At 52.2% G+C, this 18,099-nt stretch overlaps 1 protein-coding gene across 1 annotated transcript; it reads right to left on the bottom strand.

The window, feature by feature from the left end:
* LOC105569562 (protein sprouty-like) lies at positions 1 to 4,004 on the bottom strand. Its single transcript, XM_012026127.1, has one exon. It carries the CDS (start codon positions 2,504 to 2,506, stop codon positions 551 to 553), a length of 1,956 nt encoding a protein of 651 aa, XP_011881517.1. The 5' UTR covers positions 2,507 to 4,004; the 3' UTR covers positions 1 to 550.
* Between the last annotated feature and the right edge of the window lie 14,095 nt (positions 4,005 to 18,099).

The following is an 18,099-nucleotide window of genomic DNA, read 5'->3' as shown; positions in this document are numbered from 1 at the left end:
TACCGTTCGTTCGATTTCGCTCGGCGCGTAGTACAATGCGTATAATTCATTATATATAGAGTTATCTATGCGTAAGTGGTATGTCTGGACGATACGCTACTCGCGTACTTTATTCCTCTCTACCGTTCGCACTCGCAAAAACACGCACAAACATACGTACGGGCACATGCTCGCTCCTTTCGTACACTGCCTTCTTTCTCTCGCTCGCTCTCATTCTCTCTCCCTGTCTCGGTCGCGCGCGCGCGCATACAGAAACGCAAAGCGTCAACGCACACAGGCCCACTCATACATACGCACGCACTTTTCATGGAAGAATAATAAATAAAGACATTCGCAACGTGTCAAACGTACAGGTTCGTCAAAATCCGATATCGTTCTCCTCGACTTAAATGCAGCTCTTGTACTTGATGCAATTCACTTTTGCTCCCTCTGACCCCTCCCTCACACACATCCGACATGTCCATCAGGATGGGGGGGTCCTATATTCCTGGATTTGCTCATCCTCTTCCGGCCACTCGGGCGTCCCCACGTAGAGATAGGTCTGCGCTCCTCAAAGCTCCGGCGTGACTGGATCCAACAGCCTCTTCTCTGGGTCCCTCGAGTCTCCGATATCGCTGGTGATGGGGTGATGCCTGCTACCGGCCGCGTTCGTGTTGCACCGGCAGCCCTGCGCAGCGTGACGCGCGTAACACGCCTCGCAGAGGGTCACGCAGCCCCGGAGGGGCCAGTAGCACAGCAGGCAGGGCATCAGCAGCGCGAGGGCGCCCAGGCAGGCCCACCTGGACGCCGTGCGGTTACCGGTGCAGGAACACGGCTCGTCCGCGCAACTCGTCGCGGCCACCTCGCCGTCCATGCCGCTGGCGACGCCACCGCCACCGCCGCCGTCCACGCAGTGGTAGAAGAGACCCTTGACGCAACACAGGCACGATGCGTAATCTAGAACGGTCTCCGCCGAGCACAGGCACGTATTGTCGCAGAGCCATTTGCTGGGCAGCGGGGGCGGCTCCCGGCACGACTCGCACCGGCACCTACCGCAAAAGTCGCATATGATCGACAGACCAGCCGGATCGTAGGTCCTCGTGCCAAGCGCGTTGGCCGGCTCCTTGGTGAAGGAGACCGGCTGCTTGGTCACGGCGTTGGCCGTCGCCGCGTTCGCCGACGTGGCGACGGCCGAAGCGCCGGTTGTCGCGCCACCGAAACCCCGTGCACTCTGATTCTTGGCGCGGCCGCGTGCCCGATGCGTCGGCACCACCGCGCTGTCCTCGCGCTGTCCTCTGTGGTGATGATGGTGGTGATGGTGGTGGTGGTGGTGATGCCTTCTCTCGGTCTTGGGGCAGTCGCCGGCCGTCTTGCCGTCGTTCCTCGCATCGAGGCGTCGTTCCTGATTGCAGCGCGAATTGCTGAACGGTGCCTCGACGTACTCGTTGATGGTCCTCTCGCCGTCCGGTCGCGGCGTAGCGAGGCTCACCTCGCCGATCGGGCTCCTGGGCGACGTCGCGATCGTCGATATCGTCGTTATCGTCGTGTCCGCGGACGACGGCGACAGCAGACTCCTGGAATTCGCGTCGCTCGGCGACGTGTCTACGTTTTGCGAGCGACGCAGGGACGGCCTGCTCCGAAAGGAACTCGACAACGGCGTCAGAGGCATGGTGAGTGGCGCCACGCGGGGCGTCGGGGACCCGGGTACCGAATGCGACGCCGAGGATGATGACGACGACGACGGCGGCGGCGGCGGCGGCGGCACGGACGGCATCGACATCACGTGCGACACGAGCGGCAACCGCGGCGGCGGCAACGGCCGGCTGTGATCGTGCACGCGCGACTCGGTCGAGACGAGACGCGAGTCCGCGTCTTCGCCGACGCCGTTGACGCAGTCGTCGTCGTCGTCGTCGTCGTCGGCGGCGGCGGCGGCGGCGAAATCAAGACGCGAGGAGGGCAGCCGCGTGAGCGGCGATATCGCATCGTTCCGCGACATCGGCCGATCGCTCAATTCAAAACGTCCTGCTGCTCCTGGACTTGGCGGCGTTGGCGTCCCGAGCTGACGCCGCTGCTGCTGATCCTGACAATGTTGCCGCTGCCAATGCTCCACCTTCTTCGTCGCCTCCAGCTCCTGCCTCTCCTCGACCCGACGATGCTCGAGACGGATACCAGCCGTGCTAGCTGGTCCTCGATCTGCTGCGGAGAAAAATCCTCCTCGTGTGTTTGTTGTCGTTGCTGCTGCTGCTGCTGCTGATGCTGACAACGACGCTGCGACACGACCCGTCCAAACTGGTGCCGTCCGCTCGCTAGCCCATCGTTCGACGGACGTCGTCGATGTATCTGGAACCGATGGACGCTGATTTGACGTTGAGGTAAGTGTCGCCTCGGTAATCTGCACTGCCCAGCCCGCGCGAGGTGGTGACACTCTCGACGAGGGCGTTCCATTAGCGAGGATGGGGCTCGGTAATGCTCCGCGTCCGCTTCCTCTCGCCCTCGCGACACGCGCTTCATCCCCACCTGAAAACATCGCAACCAACGTGTCGTGTTATATACTCGTGCAGATCAGGTATCTACTTATCTTATTACTAACACCGCTAGATATTTCAATAGATATTTCCTCTTTTCATTCTCTCTCTCTCTCTCTCTCTGATCGGGGGTCAAACAATGTTAAAAACGAGATTCACAAGCGAGAGAATCCTGACGATGGGACTTGAGCTTTCGAAAGCTGAAGAAATCGGAATGGCCGCGCGACGCCGGTGACGACGGCGGGCGGAGTACGGCGAGGCTCAGTCGGATCTCGGCACCTACGCGATCACGAAGAGAGGCTCCGTTTCTACGTGGGCGAGCGCGGTGCGAGTGGGCCGCGGAGTTCTCGATTCGGTGGTCGCCAACCCACTCGCGGCGTCCACGCTGTGGAAGAACCGGGAGAGTCTCGTTCGTGCGCGACCGATCGCGTCCTGGACGGCGCGCTTTTACCTCGACTGAAACCACGCGCTTGGAATTTTACATTTTTACACTCTCGGCAAGTGGGAAGCGGGAAGCGAGTCGTCCGAACGGCGTTGAGCCCACAGGCCGCCGAATCGGACTAGAGAATTGTCGACTCGGATTCGATTGGGGCTGGCGATTGTCTTCTAGTCAATGAGAGTCGATTAAATCGCTGGCTGTTTTGCGCTCATTGACGATCGTCAATCGCCAATCCCAATCCAGTCTGTGACTCTGTTACACGTCTGTTAAATATGCATCCACTGCGCGAGGTGAGAGAACAAAGAGTTGTAAAAAAAAGGAGAAAATGAAGAAAACCAAGATCGGAATGGAGAGCTGAGATACGAGGAGATCGAGGGTCGAGAGCGGTGGAGAAACCAGAGACAGAGAGAGCCGAGCGTTACTTTCCGAGAGCAAACTCTTGAACGTTCTCCTCGAACGTACTCCTCTGCGAGAGCCACTCCCGAGTTACGCGCGAACCTGCATTCGAAATCGTGTTGTTGAACACGGATTACGCACGCGCGCGCGCACACACACCTTCGTCGTTCGCTCATTCACCTGCGAGCCGCGGCGGTCGAGGAATATGACGCAGAATTAGATTTCGCGAGCAACTCGTGACACGAACAGATTCCCGGCGCGAGCTCGAGCCCCGATTATTACACGCGTTCCGAGAATCGCGCGTATATCGAGATCATTAATCGTGGACGCTCCGCGAGTTTCCTCCGGCTTCGTTTTATCAGTCGCTCCACTTTGTCGTATCCCCCCCCGGTAGCAGTGCGCTTCGATTCGCGGCGATCGCATCGATTCCGCTCGAAAATCTCGAGACGCCCGTTCCGTTATCTCTCGAATCGGAGTTAACGTTCCACTTATGTTACCGCGCCGAGGTGTGAATCTCGAATGCTCGGGAGGAACAAGCGCACGACCGCCTCTTCGCGAGCGCCTACTCCTTTGCGGCGAGGCACGTTGTTTGCATTACAAAGTGCGATCGTGGACGCTTTATTAAGGCATTTCATCTGAAACTTGGACTCGCGCCACTCGCGGGACGAGCGACTCGAGCGCTAGACGAGCGCCGCCCGGCCAGCCACGACGGCGGTGGCGGCGGTTCACGCTCGTCGTCGCGGCGCGGCGGAGCGGAGCGGCGTCGAGCGACGAGCGACGAGCGATCGCGGCGAGAAACAGGCGGGCCATTCAGAAAGGGTGCGCTCAGAGTGGAATGCACGGGCCGGCTATCGTCGACCGACTGCCATAGGTCAAAGCTTTTAACCGCTCCGCGCCAGCCGTCCGCGCCGCGCCGCGTAGATAAGACGAGCGTTTCGCGAGCGCGAACGCGAGAGAGCGGCCCCCGGCCGGTGCGCGCTTCGGCACATTCCCCTCCCGCTCCCGGATTATAATTTCGCTGGCCGTTACGATATTTCGCTGAATCTAGCGTTCCACGCGTGACCGCGCGAAAACGCGCTCCGATAGATTCGCGCCGCGGGGCCGATTATGCCGGCGTGGTTGACGGCTTGAATATAAATGCGGCGGGAGGACGCGAACTTGAGAAAAACACGATCGATTGCGAGGAGAAATCACAATTGCAGGTAACACGCGACTCGCCTAACTTAATCAGATTGCGTAACCCGATCAATTCTCCCAGTTTCTTACAGAATTACGGTTTAACTCGCGTCAATTTACTACTCCCACGTGACGGTGCTTTACGCCACGGCCACTTGCAAATTTTCTACCAACTTCCAACGCGGGCTTCGTGCTCAATCCGATCGGCAAGTCTTTCTTCTGATTCGCAGAGATTTCACCTGTGTTAGTTCTCGTCGCAGACCGAGGGGTGAACCAAAATCATGTACACCAATGCCTACTAATGGCAGTGGGCATCACGTTATCTTATTTTATCTTCATAATATCCGAGCAAGGCCCAATGCCCAGTAATGCCGCAAGTCTGCACACCACAGTGCCCCCAGCGGTTTACCCCTCGTCGCAGACGTACCGATATTCTTCGCGGATTTTCCTGATGGCGATTAGACGAATACCGAATCCTGGATCGCGTACGCGACGCGAAACAAGTTTGTAGACAATTTCCGATAAATCAATTGACGAGAGCGCGATGATTATGCGCACCAACATCCGCGTGCCGCGCGTTTGTCGAGTTTCTAATGAACATTATACTACGTCGCGCGAGAAAGGAGCGAGGATTATGTCGCTTCTCGAGTCCCGCATATCCGCTAAATTCGAATAATCTTTCAATTGTTTTAAATACCTCCATACTCTGGGAAAAACAAAGACAGCCAGCAACCCATCTTGGGATTGCAACCACAATTAGTAATCGAATCATTTCGATTGCCCGTAACTCTACTCTGGGAAAAATTTTGACCGTTTTTCTTTGTAGTTTCGGCCTAGTTAGTGCCTCTTGAGTGAAAATTACCTTTGCGTTCCTGAATGTCGACAGAACTAATTGAGAGAATTGATTAGTGTTACTTAAAAATCTTGGACATAGAATAGCTAATTGCGATTTTTACACTGATAAAAAATATCTTAATCCAAAAACATATTACTTTACTCAAGAAAATTATTTATTAGGTGGCTCCTAGCAGCTTATTAACTTAAATTTAAAAAACAATAAACAAAAGAAAACATACATTTCTTTAATTTAAGTATTTATTAAATATCGAACAGTAGATAATTTAAAAATTTTTTAATTTTACTTTAATTCTGTAAAATATTTTCTAAGATACAACTTTTACAGCGCAGAAAATTGGATTTCTTATTTGACAAAAACAATGATTTTATTTAATAAATAGTATTCTCCATCTCATGAAATCTTTAGTTGAATGTAGAAAATATAATGATTTAAATTAATTTACTTGAGTAAAATAAGTAATTTTAAGTAAACCTATTTACTTAGTTAAAAAAGGGTTTTTTTCAGTGTTATAATTACGCGGGGTAAAATTCATAAAAGATTAGAACAATCCAAATAATTCGATTACTAATTGTGGGCCCCAAAATGGATTGCTGTCTTTTTTTTCCCCCAGAGCAGCCGGACATGAAAATAATTTGGCGGACTTGCGGAGTTATTGTACGCAAATCGATGTATATTCGCGGAGCAAGCTTTTTCTAATTTTAAATTGAGCGAACGGAGCGAAAAAGCGCGACATTACGTGAATGCACGCGCACCATAGCACGCCGCGGCGCAGTTGGCACCGTCGCGCGGCATAAACAGTTTTTAACGCCAGTCGGAAACGTCCGCGATAAGAACGGATAAGTTCTTCCTCCGATATCGGTTTCCTTTGCGGTCTAGATACGTACAGCCAACGAACCGTCGCACTAACAAGTTTTGATTAAACACACCGATAAGACGGAAGAATTTCGGAATATTTACGAAACGCCTTCGACCGTGAACCATAATAATTCGCGTTTAGCAATATTATCGCGAAATTTTGTAAATCCGCGGGAACTTGGGCCGATAAACCATCCGGCTTGAAGCAAACTAGGTCCTAGCGTGTAATTCGCAACGAGCAATATCATTCAGAGATTCTATTAAATCGGGAAACCTGTCGGCGATAGACGCAGCCTCGAGAGAGAAATGACGTGTACAACTCGTAGAGCAACGTTGTCCGAGATTTTGTGAATTCGCAGCAAGTTTCGGCGCTTGCACTGTGCATTTTAGAAAGAAAGGGAAAAATAGAGACGAAGAGTGAGAAAGGTTAACGCGTTCGAAAGCCGTTTGGAGATTCAAAGTGCAAGGCCTCGTGTCCACGATGCATAGAAGTCCGAGAAACGCGTAGCCAATCAACCTGCAGTTTTTATGGCACAAGCTGCAAATTGATCGGCTACGCGTTTCTCGGGTCGAGATCTCGGACCGATTTCCAGCATCGTGGACACAAAGCTTAAGAGCGGAGGACAAAGAAACGTCTGTAAGATCGCTCTATAAATCGCAAATGCACGATTATACGTACGTTCAAGATGTGTATCTGTAAGATAGATTTCGAGTGCGAGATTGCGCGTATTTAAAATGTGCGAGGCTTATGAATACGGCGGGGCGGCGGGCGGCGGTCGGAGACTCGGCTCCTCCCCCGCGGCCAGCGAGCCGTCGAGCCACCGGGCGTTATCTGTCGCATCGAGACTAGCCAGCGCTAGAACGTCGCGCATAAAGCTCCTTTGATGCGAACTCGTGAATCCCGGCGTTCTAATACAGGCCTTTAATTCCGTTCGGAAACGAGCGCGATAAGGCCGGATACGGTTTCTTCCTCCCCGTTATCTGGTTCCCCGGAGTTTCGGATTCGTGCATAGCGCGATCTGGCTAACGAGTTTCAATTACACGGGACGATAACGCACGTCTTTCCTTCTCGCTGCGCGCCCGCGCGAGTATCGCGTAAGACGCCTAACTGCCATAGACTTGAGGCCAACGGCACACGATACTATTTTTCCTACTGGATCGCTCGCGAGAGCCAATAAGAATACAGAGTTTTAAATCAGACGACTTAAGGCTGAATCCTGATTGGCTCCCGTAAAGCAATCCGGTAGGAAAAAAATAGTATCGCGTATGCCGTTGGATCAAGTCTATGGTAACTGCACGTATGTACAAGTCCGATTGTCGGAATCTCGTGAAATTCGCCGTGGCCCACGGCCGATTACGGTCGACGCGCTCTCGTTGTCCCGATACGCGGAGACGCGGAGCGGCGGCTCGCGTATCGCGGATAATCAGGGTCGAGAGCGCCACGCTCTCGGCGGCGATTACGGCGCCGAATGTTCCATCCCGTCGCGTCTGGAAAGACACGAGGCGAGCCGAGACAGGCGCGGGTGCCGGGTATTTGTATGAAATTTCGACAACCGTCGACGTCAGCTGCAGCCGATCGCCCCGTTGAATCGGTCATTTTTAGCCCCGAATCCCACCCGTCGCGTAAAGGCCTGCGTCCTGAGGGCTGCAGGTTGATTAGCTGCACATCTCTCGAAACTAGAACTCGGTAGTTCCGGCGTCGTGGACGCAGGCCTTCGGATCAGCGATGGGCGGTTAATAAAATTTGTCATTCGGATGCGAGGCTAATAGTCGCGATTACTACGAGACCTTTGCAAAAAGAAACCGCCCAACTGGCTAATTAACTAACTGACGTTCGGCTGACTTCACAGCTCGCAATCAGCTAACCGCTGCGTGGAACTTTACGGTCGCAACTTGGATATTAGCGGATGTACATCCGGTCTACAAGTAGCGATAACGAATTGATTGTGAGAAAAAAAAGAAGGACGGCTGTGTACATCCTTGCCCGGAGATCTTGGAAAGGAACGATCCTGCCAAACGTCTCGTTCGGTTTTCGCGACGACAATCGTTTATCAGCCGTGGTTAACGGGCGGATTAGACAAATTGCAAGCAATATCACGACCCTCCCGAGTTTGATGTCCGCGAGACACTGATGCGTCGGAGAGGAAAAAAACCACTTGAAAATTATGCAATCGATCGGGGAAAAATCGAGGAGCGCGACGACTCGCTTGAATATTTCTCGCGGACTTGTCCAAATTAATTCAAAATGAATAAACTCTTGTTCTATCGAGGAAAGAGCGTTTTCTTAGATCCCTAGGTATAGTCCGACACGTAGGTGCCGGTGGTGAGCGCTAAGAGAGACGGAGAAAGAAGGACTTACTGAAAATTCATAGGACTAGCGGGCGGCCAGAAAAGAACCGTGGGTTCCGTCGTGGCCGACGTGGTTCGCCGGGACCAGCGGAACGCACTTTCACGCGCGATCGCGACGACAGTCGGCGAGACGGCGAAAACGATCCCGTGGACACTCGCGGGAGAACGTTCCCGAGAACGCGGAGCTCCTCGAGCGGCCGTCGTCGCCGTGGATTCGGGCTGACGCTTCGCAGCGGCGGTCGAATCCGCATTCTCTCTCGACCTGGCACGGCCGCGGCATCGGAGACGAGAGGAAGAGAGAAGCGGATAGAGAGGGAGGTCCGAGTGGAAGCGCCGCGCGCGCGAGAGAGCACTCCGCGAGGCCAGGCCAGGCGAGGCGAGACGAGGCGAGGCGAGGCCAAGCAAGGCGAGGCGAGGCGAGGCGAGGTGACGCGAGGCGACGCGACGGGAGCGCGAGAGATCCGCTACTCGCACTTTCGTCCTCCGTTCATTCCGCACTTGCCGCACTTGTCCCCCGCCTCCTGCGCGCGCGAGAGGGGCGGAGTGTGTGTGTGTGTGCGTGTACTCTTCTCCGGACACAGGCAGATTCGTCGACTTGGCCGATTCACGTACGTCGTCGTCGCAGCACGTCTCTTCCGTCCGAGTTGTCGACGGGGATTACATCACGGTAACGATCTCGCTCCGGGCACTCTCTCTCTCTCGACCGGATCGCGAACCGAGATTCTTTCTCGTCCGAGGGAACTCGCGGCAACAGCTGGAGACCGCGGAGTGGAAACGAATCAGCGGGAGCGAGACAGAGATACGAGTCGCGAAACACGCACGACGACCGCCGACCAACGACTGACAATGGGTACGGCCGCGAGCGAATCGAGCTGGAAAGGCGGCGGCCGGCGCGAAGGGGGACAGTCAGAGGGGCGAGGAGAGAAGGGCATGGCAAGGGGAGGAGAGAGAGAGATAGAGCGCGCGGAGCAGAGCAGAGAGAAACGTAGGCGGAGGGAGGGGAAACAGGAAGAGAGACGGTGGGAAGGAAGCCATGAATGGCGACAGGCGGACGCGGGGATGGAGGAGAAAAAGTGAAAAGAGGCGCGAGTGGGGAGAGCGCAGGCGGAAAGGAGCACGTACGGCCGACCGGAGCAGCGGGGGGGGGGGGGCAGGAGGGACTCCCTTGGGCGGCGTTCGCACTGGTACGGCGTCGCCATCTAGCGATAACGTGGCGCAACGCGAGCGCCGCTCCCGGGGCCGGCCCGACGCACACGAAGCTTTTTATGAATGGACGGAAGCTATCATTGAAGCTTCGGATTGAATGAAAACATTACCTACGTCGTCACTGCCGTGCAGCACCGCGCCGCCGTCACACACGGCGTCGGCGCGACTCGACAGTGACGGCTGTGTCGCGTTCGATAGACGGGAGCAAGTGGTGCTCGTACTCGCTCGGCTCACGATGAAGATAATGATGATGATGACGATGATGGTGATGATGGTGCCGGTGCGATAGGCGATATCGTCGGCCAACCAGCGACGGCGCCGCCGCCGATGTTGCCGACGTCGTTAACCACCCTGCCGTTTTCCCGTCCATTTTTTCGACAGCCGTTTCCACGCTCCGTAACTACGTTATACGCTGCGAGCGCGAGGAACATTATCGATAGGGGGCGTTATCGATCGAATAAAAGAGAGAAAATTCCCGATGACGTTGCATTTCAGCGACCGTTCTGCTATTTCGACAACTTCTCTCCGAGATACGATGTCATTTTCCAAACGTTTATCTCCCCTGTCGCCATATTCACCCAAGAAGCGAAACACGCCGATTCTAAAAAGGCACCGAACGACGGAAAGAACAACGAGATAGATTGCAATGGTCAAATTATTTGTCGGCTATATATTAAAACGGATACGTCTCAGGCTTGAGGGAAAAAGGAAAAGTCTATCAAATGTTGTTTCGCGAAATCCCTCGGGCATTTTAAATATCCAAAGCACACGACGCGTAAAGGGAATCGATCTCTCGAGATGTTCAGCATGCTACTTCTCGGGCTCGGTTTAGCGGATCGCGCGCAGGCATGGACGACAAGCTGCACGAGCGGCAACGAGGCGAGCTCGCGAGCGCGCAGGGACCGGGACCAACAGAGGGCGCGGATAGAAAAGAACAGAGAGAGAGGGAGAGAGAGACGGGAACAGAGGGAGAGAGAGAAAACGACAGTGGATGAAAGAGAGAAATAGCGCGCGCGGCCGTCTCGTTCTAGCGCACTACTCGATTCTATATTTATCCCACTCATTAATTCCATCCTCGTCGTGCACCGTTCATTCATTCGTGGGCCCACTTCTCGCTCCTTCTCTCTCTCTCCCTCTCGTGCGCGCGCGCAAACACGCCTCTCATCCTCTTCTCATTCCCTCTCTGTCTTATACGCGCGTTCATTCATCTCGTCTCTGTCTGACCAGCACCCGTATCCCCGACATTCCCCCCTCTCTCTCTCTCTCTTATTCGATGTACCCGTCTCTTTCTCCGCTGCTCGTTTCTTTCTCGCTCGCTTCCTCCCCGCCCCCGTCCCCCCGCCGTCGCCGCGCACCCGCTCGCGCAACCGGGCACGTCGCTCCCACTCGTTCCCCTTTCTTCACCCCACGACATCTTTTCCTTTCCTCCCTCCCGTCCTCCCGCCCTCCTCCCACCAATCTGACACATCCGCAGCGCTGTGAGTATACAGTGACGTACGCCCGCGTAGCGCGAGCCTGGGCGTTCGCGCGATCTCGAGAAACTATATCGATATGTACATAGATTATGAATGAAATGTCGTCGTTCGCATTTCCATCGCTCGTCAACAGATCCGTATTTTTCAAGTTGTGTTGAAACAAATGATTCGGAAACTATAGCGAGACAGTAACGCGACAGTTCAACACTGGTCTCCCTCCTATTTACGTTATAATTAAGATTGCGATTCGGAGAACGGAAATGAACAGTTAAAACGTAGTGCCGGTACCCAGGTACTTTGGCCACTACTACTACTTGTCTACTACCTTGTCGACCGACTAACCGAGATCGAACGTGAATGGACGTCCCATTAATTCTCCAATTTGATGTAACAAAAATGACTCTTGTCAAAAGATAAGCCTCGCCGGCGAGGACTCGTTCCCGGGATTTTGCGCACTTGCGCCACGGGTTTGGCACCGGGCGTTAAAATGCCGTCTTCTCGTTTCTCCGGCAAAACGGCTCCGAGGCCCGAGAGCGAACCGGCCAAAACTTCTTGACTTATCGTTTCCTGGTAGTCGGCCGTCCCATCTCGCGGTCGGGACGTTTCCAATGTTTGCCACCAATATACGCAATGCGAAACATATGTTAACGTTCGTGGGATTCGGAGCGTATATCCGGAAAAATGACGTAGCTTTTATTATTAGAAAAATGTTTCGCGCAAAAGTGACATTCCCGATTACAATCGTCAGAGAAATGAATTATCAAACGAGAAGAAATTCTTCTCGTGAGTCTCTGATCGATCGACACTATCGCAATATATTCTCGATATTTCATTGAAAGCTTCCGAGTCGACAGCGTTGTATACTTTTCTTGGAACAGTTTTAAAATATTTGCAATTAAGTTGCTGTGAAACAACGTTCCAAACCTCGGCGCATTCTCGTGGTGCGGGGGGTTCAACGATCCGTTGCTACATTACTGATTCGGGGAGAGAAGCGGGCGAACAGGCAGGCACGTTAAGCGAGGCAAGCCAGCAACGAGCAACGAACAACGAGTAAACGAGCGGACAGCCGAGTAAACTTTAACGAAGGCTCGACTGGCTTAGCCTTAGCCACGTCGCGAGCGAACGAGAGGACCCTCTCTAGCGCCGAAAAATCTGCTCGCGAAAATAACTCGCACCTTCCCTTCTCGACAACGCACTCTACTCCCGCGAATGTGTCACGTCACTGCATTCTTCAAAGACGATCAGCTGCGACTTGCGAAGGACCGCGGTCATTTAAAGCCTCCCCCGACATCCGCTCTGGCACGCTCCTCTCCCTCTCCAATATGTTTCGACTTGGATCGAATTTTCGATACGGAGATTTGGTACTAAGCGCGCACCCAAGGGAATTCACGAATCGGATCATCATGCAGACGTGAAGCTCCGTCGTCCAACAAATTTCGATTTCACAATTTTTCATCCGATTCCCTCGACGTTACGAGAGATTAACCGGGAATTGAGAAATTGTGGTGGATCAGGTGGCCCTGCAAGTGTTTCGCCGTCGAGATTGAACCGAACGGAGGATGCGTGGAGCGCATAATCCCGTTCGCGATATAATAATTGCTGTACAACATCGTGTACATCGACGTGTGATGCAACGTGCGCCATTTTAAGCGGCGCGCTCGTTCTCCAGCGGGTATCGGTTGTCGTGTCGTATCGCGAGGAAGGCAGAGACGGCCAAGCAACAGCCACACCCGCGTCGGAGTTCGCATAAACATAAGCGATGAATCGAGAGGCCGGCGTCGTAATAAACAGTTTCGCGCAAGGTGTAGACGGGACGCTTGCGCCTTAAGACGAATATTTCTTGGCGATACCTCAATAATATCCCTCCCCCCCCCTCTCTCTCTCTCTCTCTCTCGTGGAGATTTTGATATTTCAACAAAATTGGATAGATGTCTCGAGATGATAGCGATACTCGGGCGACGTCGAGGATGTCAACTTGAGAAATATTTGAGGGCAAGACATGACGCAACATTACGGAAGTAAACATCCTTATTTATAGTGGCGAGACGCGTGAATTAGAGTGGACTAGAATAAAATGAATAACGTATGCAGTCAGGTACGCACAAATCTCGTTGAGAGTAAAGCGCCGAGCGTTTCGATCGAAAAGTAGAGAACGATCGTAGAAATCAATTGACGGCCAGATTGAATTAGCGGATTCGATCGGGTTGCGACGAGAGCATGACGTACTCGTATTTGTGACATGTAACAACACGGAAAATATATAATATGTATGGGTGCTGAAGAAATATCAAAGCGGCGGAGCTGGTTGCTCGACGATACTCGTTTGGTATTTAACAGTTACGGGGAGAAGAGCGCATGTAACGTCGGGAAAGAGAGAGCGTGGAGGTTTATTTCGAGCATTTCCGATTTCGCGTGTGCGAGAGCGCGCGCGAGGGAGGCGGACTCGCGTGCCTCGCCGCGCCGGCTGAGCCAATTACACAATGACCGCGCCGGCAAAACTCCCGGTGCTTACGGAATTCGAGAGACGGTCGCGAGTGAGGCGACGAAAAATCAAGGATCTCTCTCCTCCGCGACTGGAATTGGATCAGCTTATTTTCGGCCCCGGAATCGGGAGGAAGAAAGGCCGGCGCGTTCTCTCTCTCTCTCGCGCTCTCTCCAACGAGCGAGCGAGCAAAGGCGAGAGCGCGAGACAAAGAGTAGCACGACCTTCTTCTTGGGATGTAGATCAGCTACATCAAACCAATGGCATCCGGCGCTATAAATTTTTTACGGCGCACATTTCTATATATTCCTTCCAATTTTATTCTCCTAAAAAGAGCCGTCTTATTGTAAACAAATTGATAGCATAACCGTCGACCAAGACTTTTTCTCCCTCCCTTTCCGCCCCCGGGCAGCATCTCGCTCGAAAACTGAATCTGACATTCCGGAATTCGCGCGCGGGCCGTGTTGCGTGTGCGATGATTCGCGGGCCTTTGTCGAATAGTCTTCGGAGCAACCCGCGTTTCCACGCATTGCCGCCGATGTTTCCTTTGTTTATGTCATCCCGAACGGCGAACGTTCGAGACAGCTAGAAACGAGATCCGCCAAGTCCGCAGTCTGGCAGGCTTAAATAGAATTTAAATGTCGTTTACGTCGCCGACGTTCAACACAATATCGTATCTCCACCGTGAGATTCGGAGAGATGTATGCCCGGAGCCGCGGTACGGGGGAGCAGAGCTCGCGCATTTTCGATCTCGCATGTTCCGATTCAGCTCTCGTTTCAGTCGGCGCGACGCGCATCCCGATCTTCGCTGCACAGACGTTCGCGAGCGAGAGACTCTAGCCGCGACATTCGGTTCGACGCGATCGCGCGCGAGAGTAGCGACGCGTTTCCAGGTAATATCCCACTGCCAAGAAACCCCCCGGATCGACCAAGATCCTGTACGACTCGACGTGAAAACGTCGCGCCGTTCGCCGCATAATCGAACGAACTTGGAGGAGCGAGCGCGCCCGCACGTTTTCAGATAAAATCTGTGCGCGCCGCAATTCCGCGACGAGCGTAACACCAATGAATTTACAATTAGCAAAAGCCTCCAAACCAGACAACTTCCTTCCATACACCACTTTAACTCTTTCATGCAGCACGCGTTATATACATATGATATTAATACAAATTGTGTCATTTACATACAACGTACTTATGTCATCTCCTATACCTAGTAAATTTTTTTTCAAGTTACATCTCAATATATTTTGCACCATTTCCGGTGCTTGGCTGTGTTAAATCTAATAGTATATCTTGCTGTATTCCATATATTTGAATACGTATATCGAATGGAATGTGAATGGTGCAACGCATTCACAAGGAATTTTGAAAATTTGAACAATTTTTTAAAATACGCAAAAGGGATACGGAAATGAATACTATGGCAAGATTTGTTTGTGTCCCATAATAGGGCACAATAAATCTTAGGGACACTTTGTATATCTTCCTGTGTGCATAATCGTCTGCTTCCAGCAGAGAATCCTAAAGGAATTTTTTGCCCCTCGAAAATGTTAGAATACTTTCGTCAGAAGTTTCTCGAAACGACAGGACGCCGGACGCGTCTTTGTCAAGAAGAAATGCCTGAAAAGCTGGGGAACACTTGCGAATGTTATCATAGCAACAATCTCGTACGGCTCTCGGACGTTGTTTCCGTCGGAGGATTACGGGATTCCACGGATAATAATGCGTTGTGCAAGCGAATTTTATGAGGTATAGTCACGGTGTCACAAACGGAGCAACGAATGGGGCGAATCGAAAACATCTGTCGCGGCGTGGCGTTCTCGCCGCGTGGGGCATGTGTTTTGCCCTCTCGGGTATCACGAAAAAAAAAATCGCAACAGCTTGGAAAACGATGAACACGAAGACGACTTGTTTTATAATACCGAGCACGGGAATCGTCGATTCGTGCCCTGCTAATCCACCTGCAATTTATCGCGCAAAATGTATCGCACCCGATAGCTGTCTACGATGTAACGATGCAAAGGATGTAGTGCGTACTTTTCTGGAGAAAAATTGGCCTGAATGTAAAATCGCAACATTACACGTGTATTGGACTGCATTATTTTCCAAACAATCTACTTCCCTATGGGGAAGTTTAAATTAAAAAGTGATAACAAGTGGTCACTTCTATTTCTGCGACTTACAAAGTTAGTAACTTGTTTGTGGCTGAGGAATACGTGACAAAGTTGAAATTGAAAGCCGCTCTTACAATCTTGCCTGATTATCGAGAGAGACTCGGATGCGTACGCGGAAAAAAATGTATCAACAAGATCAGTGTAATTGAAATAGAATCGTCGAAACATTAATATTAATGAACGAAAAACACGAGATAGTCGTTTTAATAATCTGGATTAGCTCACTGCTTAAAATTAAAATCCACATCAGCAAATACAAATGAGTGAATTATTTATGTTTGTGGCAGCCCGTGACGTTAATTCAAACAACTTAGTTTTTTTTTAATTCAAGAGCATCTTTTCCCGCGTATACAAATCTTTTCGTTCACAATAAATCATGTATGTTAGATGGCGGAAGGACGCTTGCTGAAAGGATTATAGAAATTCCGATTATAGAAGTGGCTGCGCAGGGATAGGAAAGCACGCGAAATAGAGGAAATGAGAAAAAGGGAAAGATATAATAAAGGGCAAGCATACGGATACGCAACACCGGATACCACCCAGACGACGCCTACGCGGCGTCCGCGCGTGCGTGCGTGCGTGCGTGCTTGCGTGCGTGCGTGCTCGTAGCCTATGGTCTATAGGCGTCGACAAAAACCTCGTCCCTCTTGTCGCAGCAACAAAATAACGCGGATCAATGCGTAAACTCGGTTACAAATTGTCGAGTGCAAGACGCATGTATGATTTGCAATAATAATGTAGGGCTAAGTCCGGAAGTGAAACGACCTTTAATTAACGACGTCGTTCTCGTCCGAACTTGTCGAGGGGAAAAGTGCTTGACCCGTGACAATTACTTGGCTGCACTTTCCATTGATGGACAAGCATAATTGGCAACGACAAAAAGTGTATTGGTCCTTTGCAGGATCGTTCCGGGCGCTTGATAGAATGTTTTCTAGGTAGAGGGCAGAAAAGGATTCCCTTTCTAGATCTGACAATCAGTTCGTTCTTTACGACGTACCTCATTACGTGGCTATTATGCGTCGCAGTTGTGAGAAATCCCTCTTCTACTCGTCGTTGCAGGTAAAACCCGGCGACCCGGGGCGGCGATGTAACGAAGACATTTTCGGGGGGAAGGGATTCCGGTGGGGCGCGAGAGGCATGCGAGACACGAGGGGACAATGGACAGCTCGATCTCTGTCTTCCGGCTGCAGCCGGCAGTGTGATACCTGTTCGCAGATATTGTTCTAGGTACCTGCGCCCGTAGTCTCGAGTCACCGACAGTCCCGTAATGAAATATACAGCTCGCCATGTGGTTGGCCGCGTTCAGGATTTTACACTCAACGGGGATTTGAAATCTGCAGCAGCTGTTTTGCACCCGCTGGGCGCTAATTTCGTCAACACGAATATACGATTACGAAAATATTTTGCGTCTTATAAACACACGACGGGAGGTCAATATACTTAATACTTCCGCGTTTTAAATCGCACAATGCAGATTAGAAAGCACGTGTAACGACAGAATTTCGAACGTAAGACTAGAAGCAAGTTGTAGAGTGCCGGGATCTCGGGGAAAATAATTATTTAATTTGCAACGTACACTCATATCCCGTACGCTTCCTTCGTAATCATCGCCGCGCAATCGGCGAGCGTTAAATTCCTTTTAATTATTTTCACGCGGTCGCGCGTGGATTTGATGCGCGTTTACGCGTGGGCAAGGTTAAGAACCTCCGAGTTACCGGGAAGGGTGTTGTCGGAGAGCGACATGGGGCCATGGGAGTATGGCGTATTCCCGAGCTCGCCGCTTCATCCGCGTCGCGCCGCGCCGGGAAGAAAATTTAGGATCGAAAGAGTTAACGTACCGTGCGCGTCTTCCTCCGCGCGACAAGCACATCCACGAGCGAGCGAATGCACATGTACTCGCTCGCACGATCGCTGCCACCCGAGAAACGGAATGTGGACGCCATATGGTCGGGGTCTTCGCCCAACCGACCGACCGACCGACCGACCGACCGACCGACCAACCAACCGACCAACCAACCAACCGACCAACCAACCGACCAACCAACCGACCAACCAACCAACCAACCACCCACTCGTTCCACAAGGCGCGATATTCGCGGGAAAGTTTATATATTTGCTCCGCGCGATCGTCCCCCTCGCACGTGTGTACGCGTGAACGCGTGTGTCGGTTATGTCGGAAAC

Source organism: Vollenhovia emeryi, unplaced genomic scaffold (genome assembly GCF_000949405.1).
Source record: "Vollenhovia emeryi isolate VEMERY1.0 unplaced genomic scaffold, V.emery_V1.0 DF939123.1, whole genome shotgun sequence".
Classification (NCBI taxonomy): domain Eukaryota; kingdom Metazoa; phylum Arthropoda; class Insecta; order Hymenoptera; family Formicidae; genus Vollenhovia; species Vollenhovia emeryi.
Note: the sequence above shows the minus strand (reverse complement) of the source record. Positions and strands in the feature narration are given on the sequence as shown.

What these genes read in the sequence shown, in the direction of transcription:
- LOC105569562 (XM_012026127.1), bottom strand. Translation starts at nt 2,506, where the DNA reads ATGTTTTCAGGTGGGGATGAAGCGCGTGTCGCGAGGGCGAGAGGAAGC.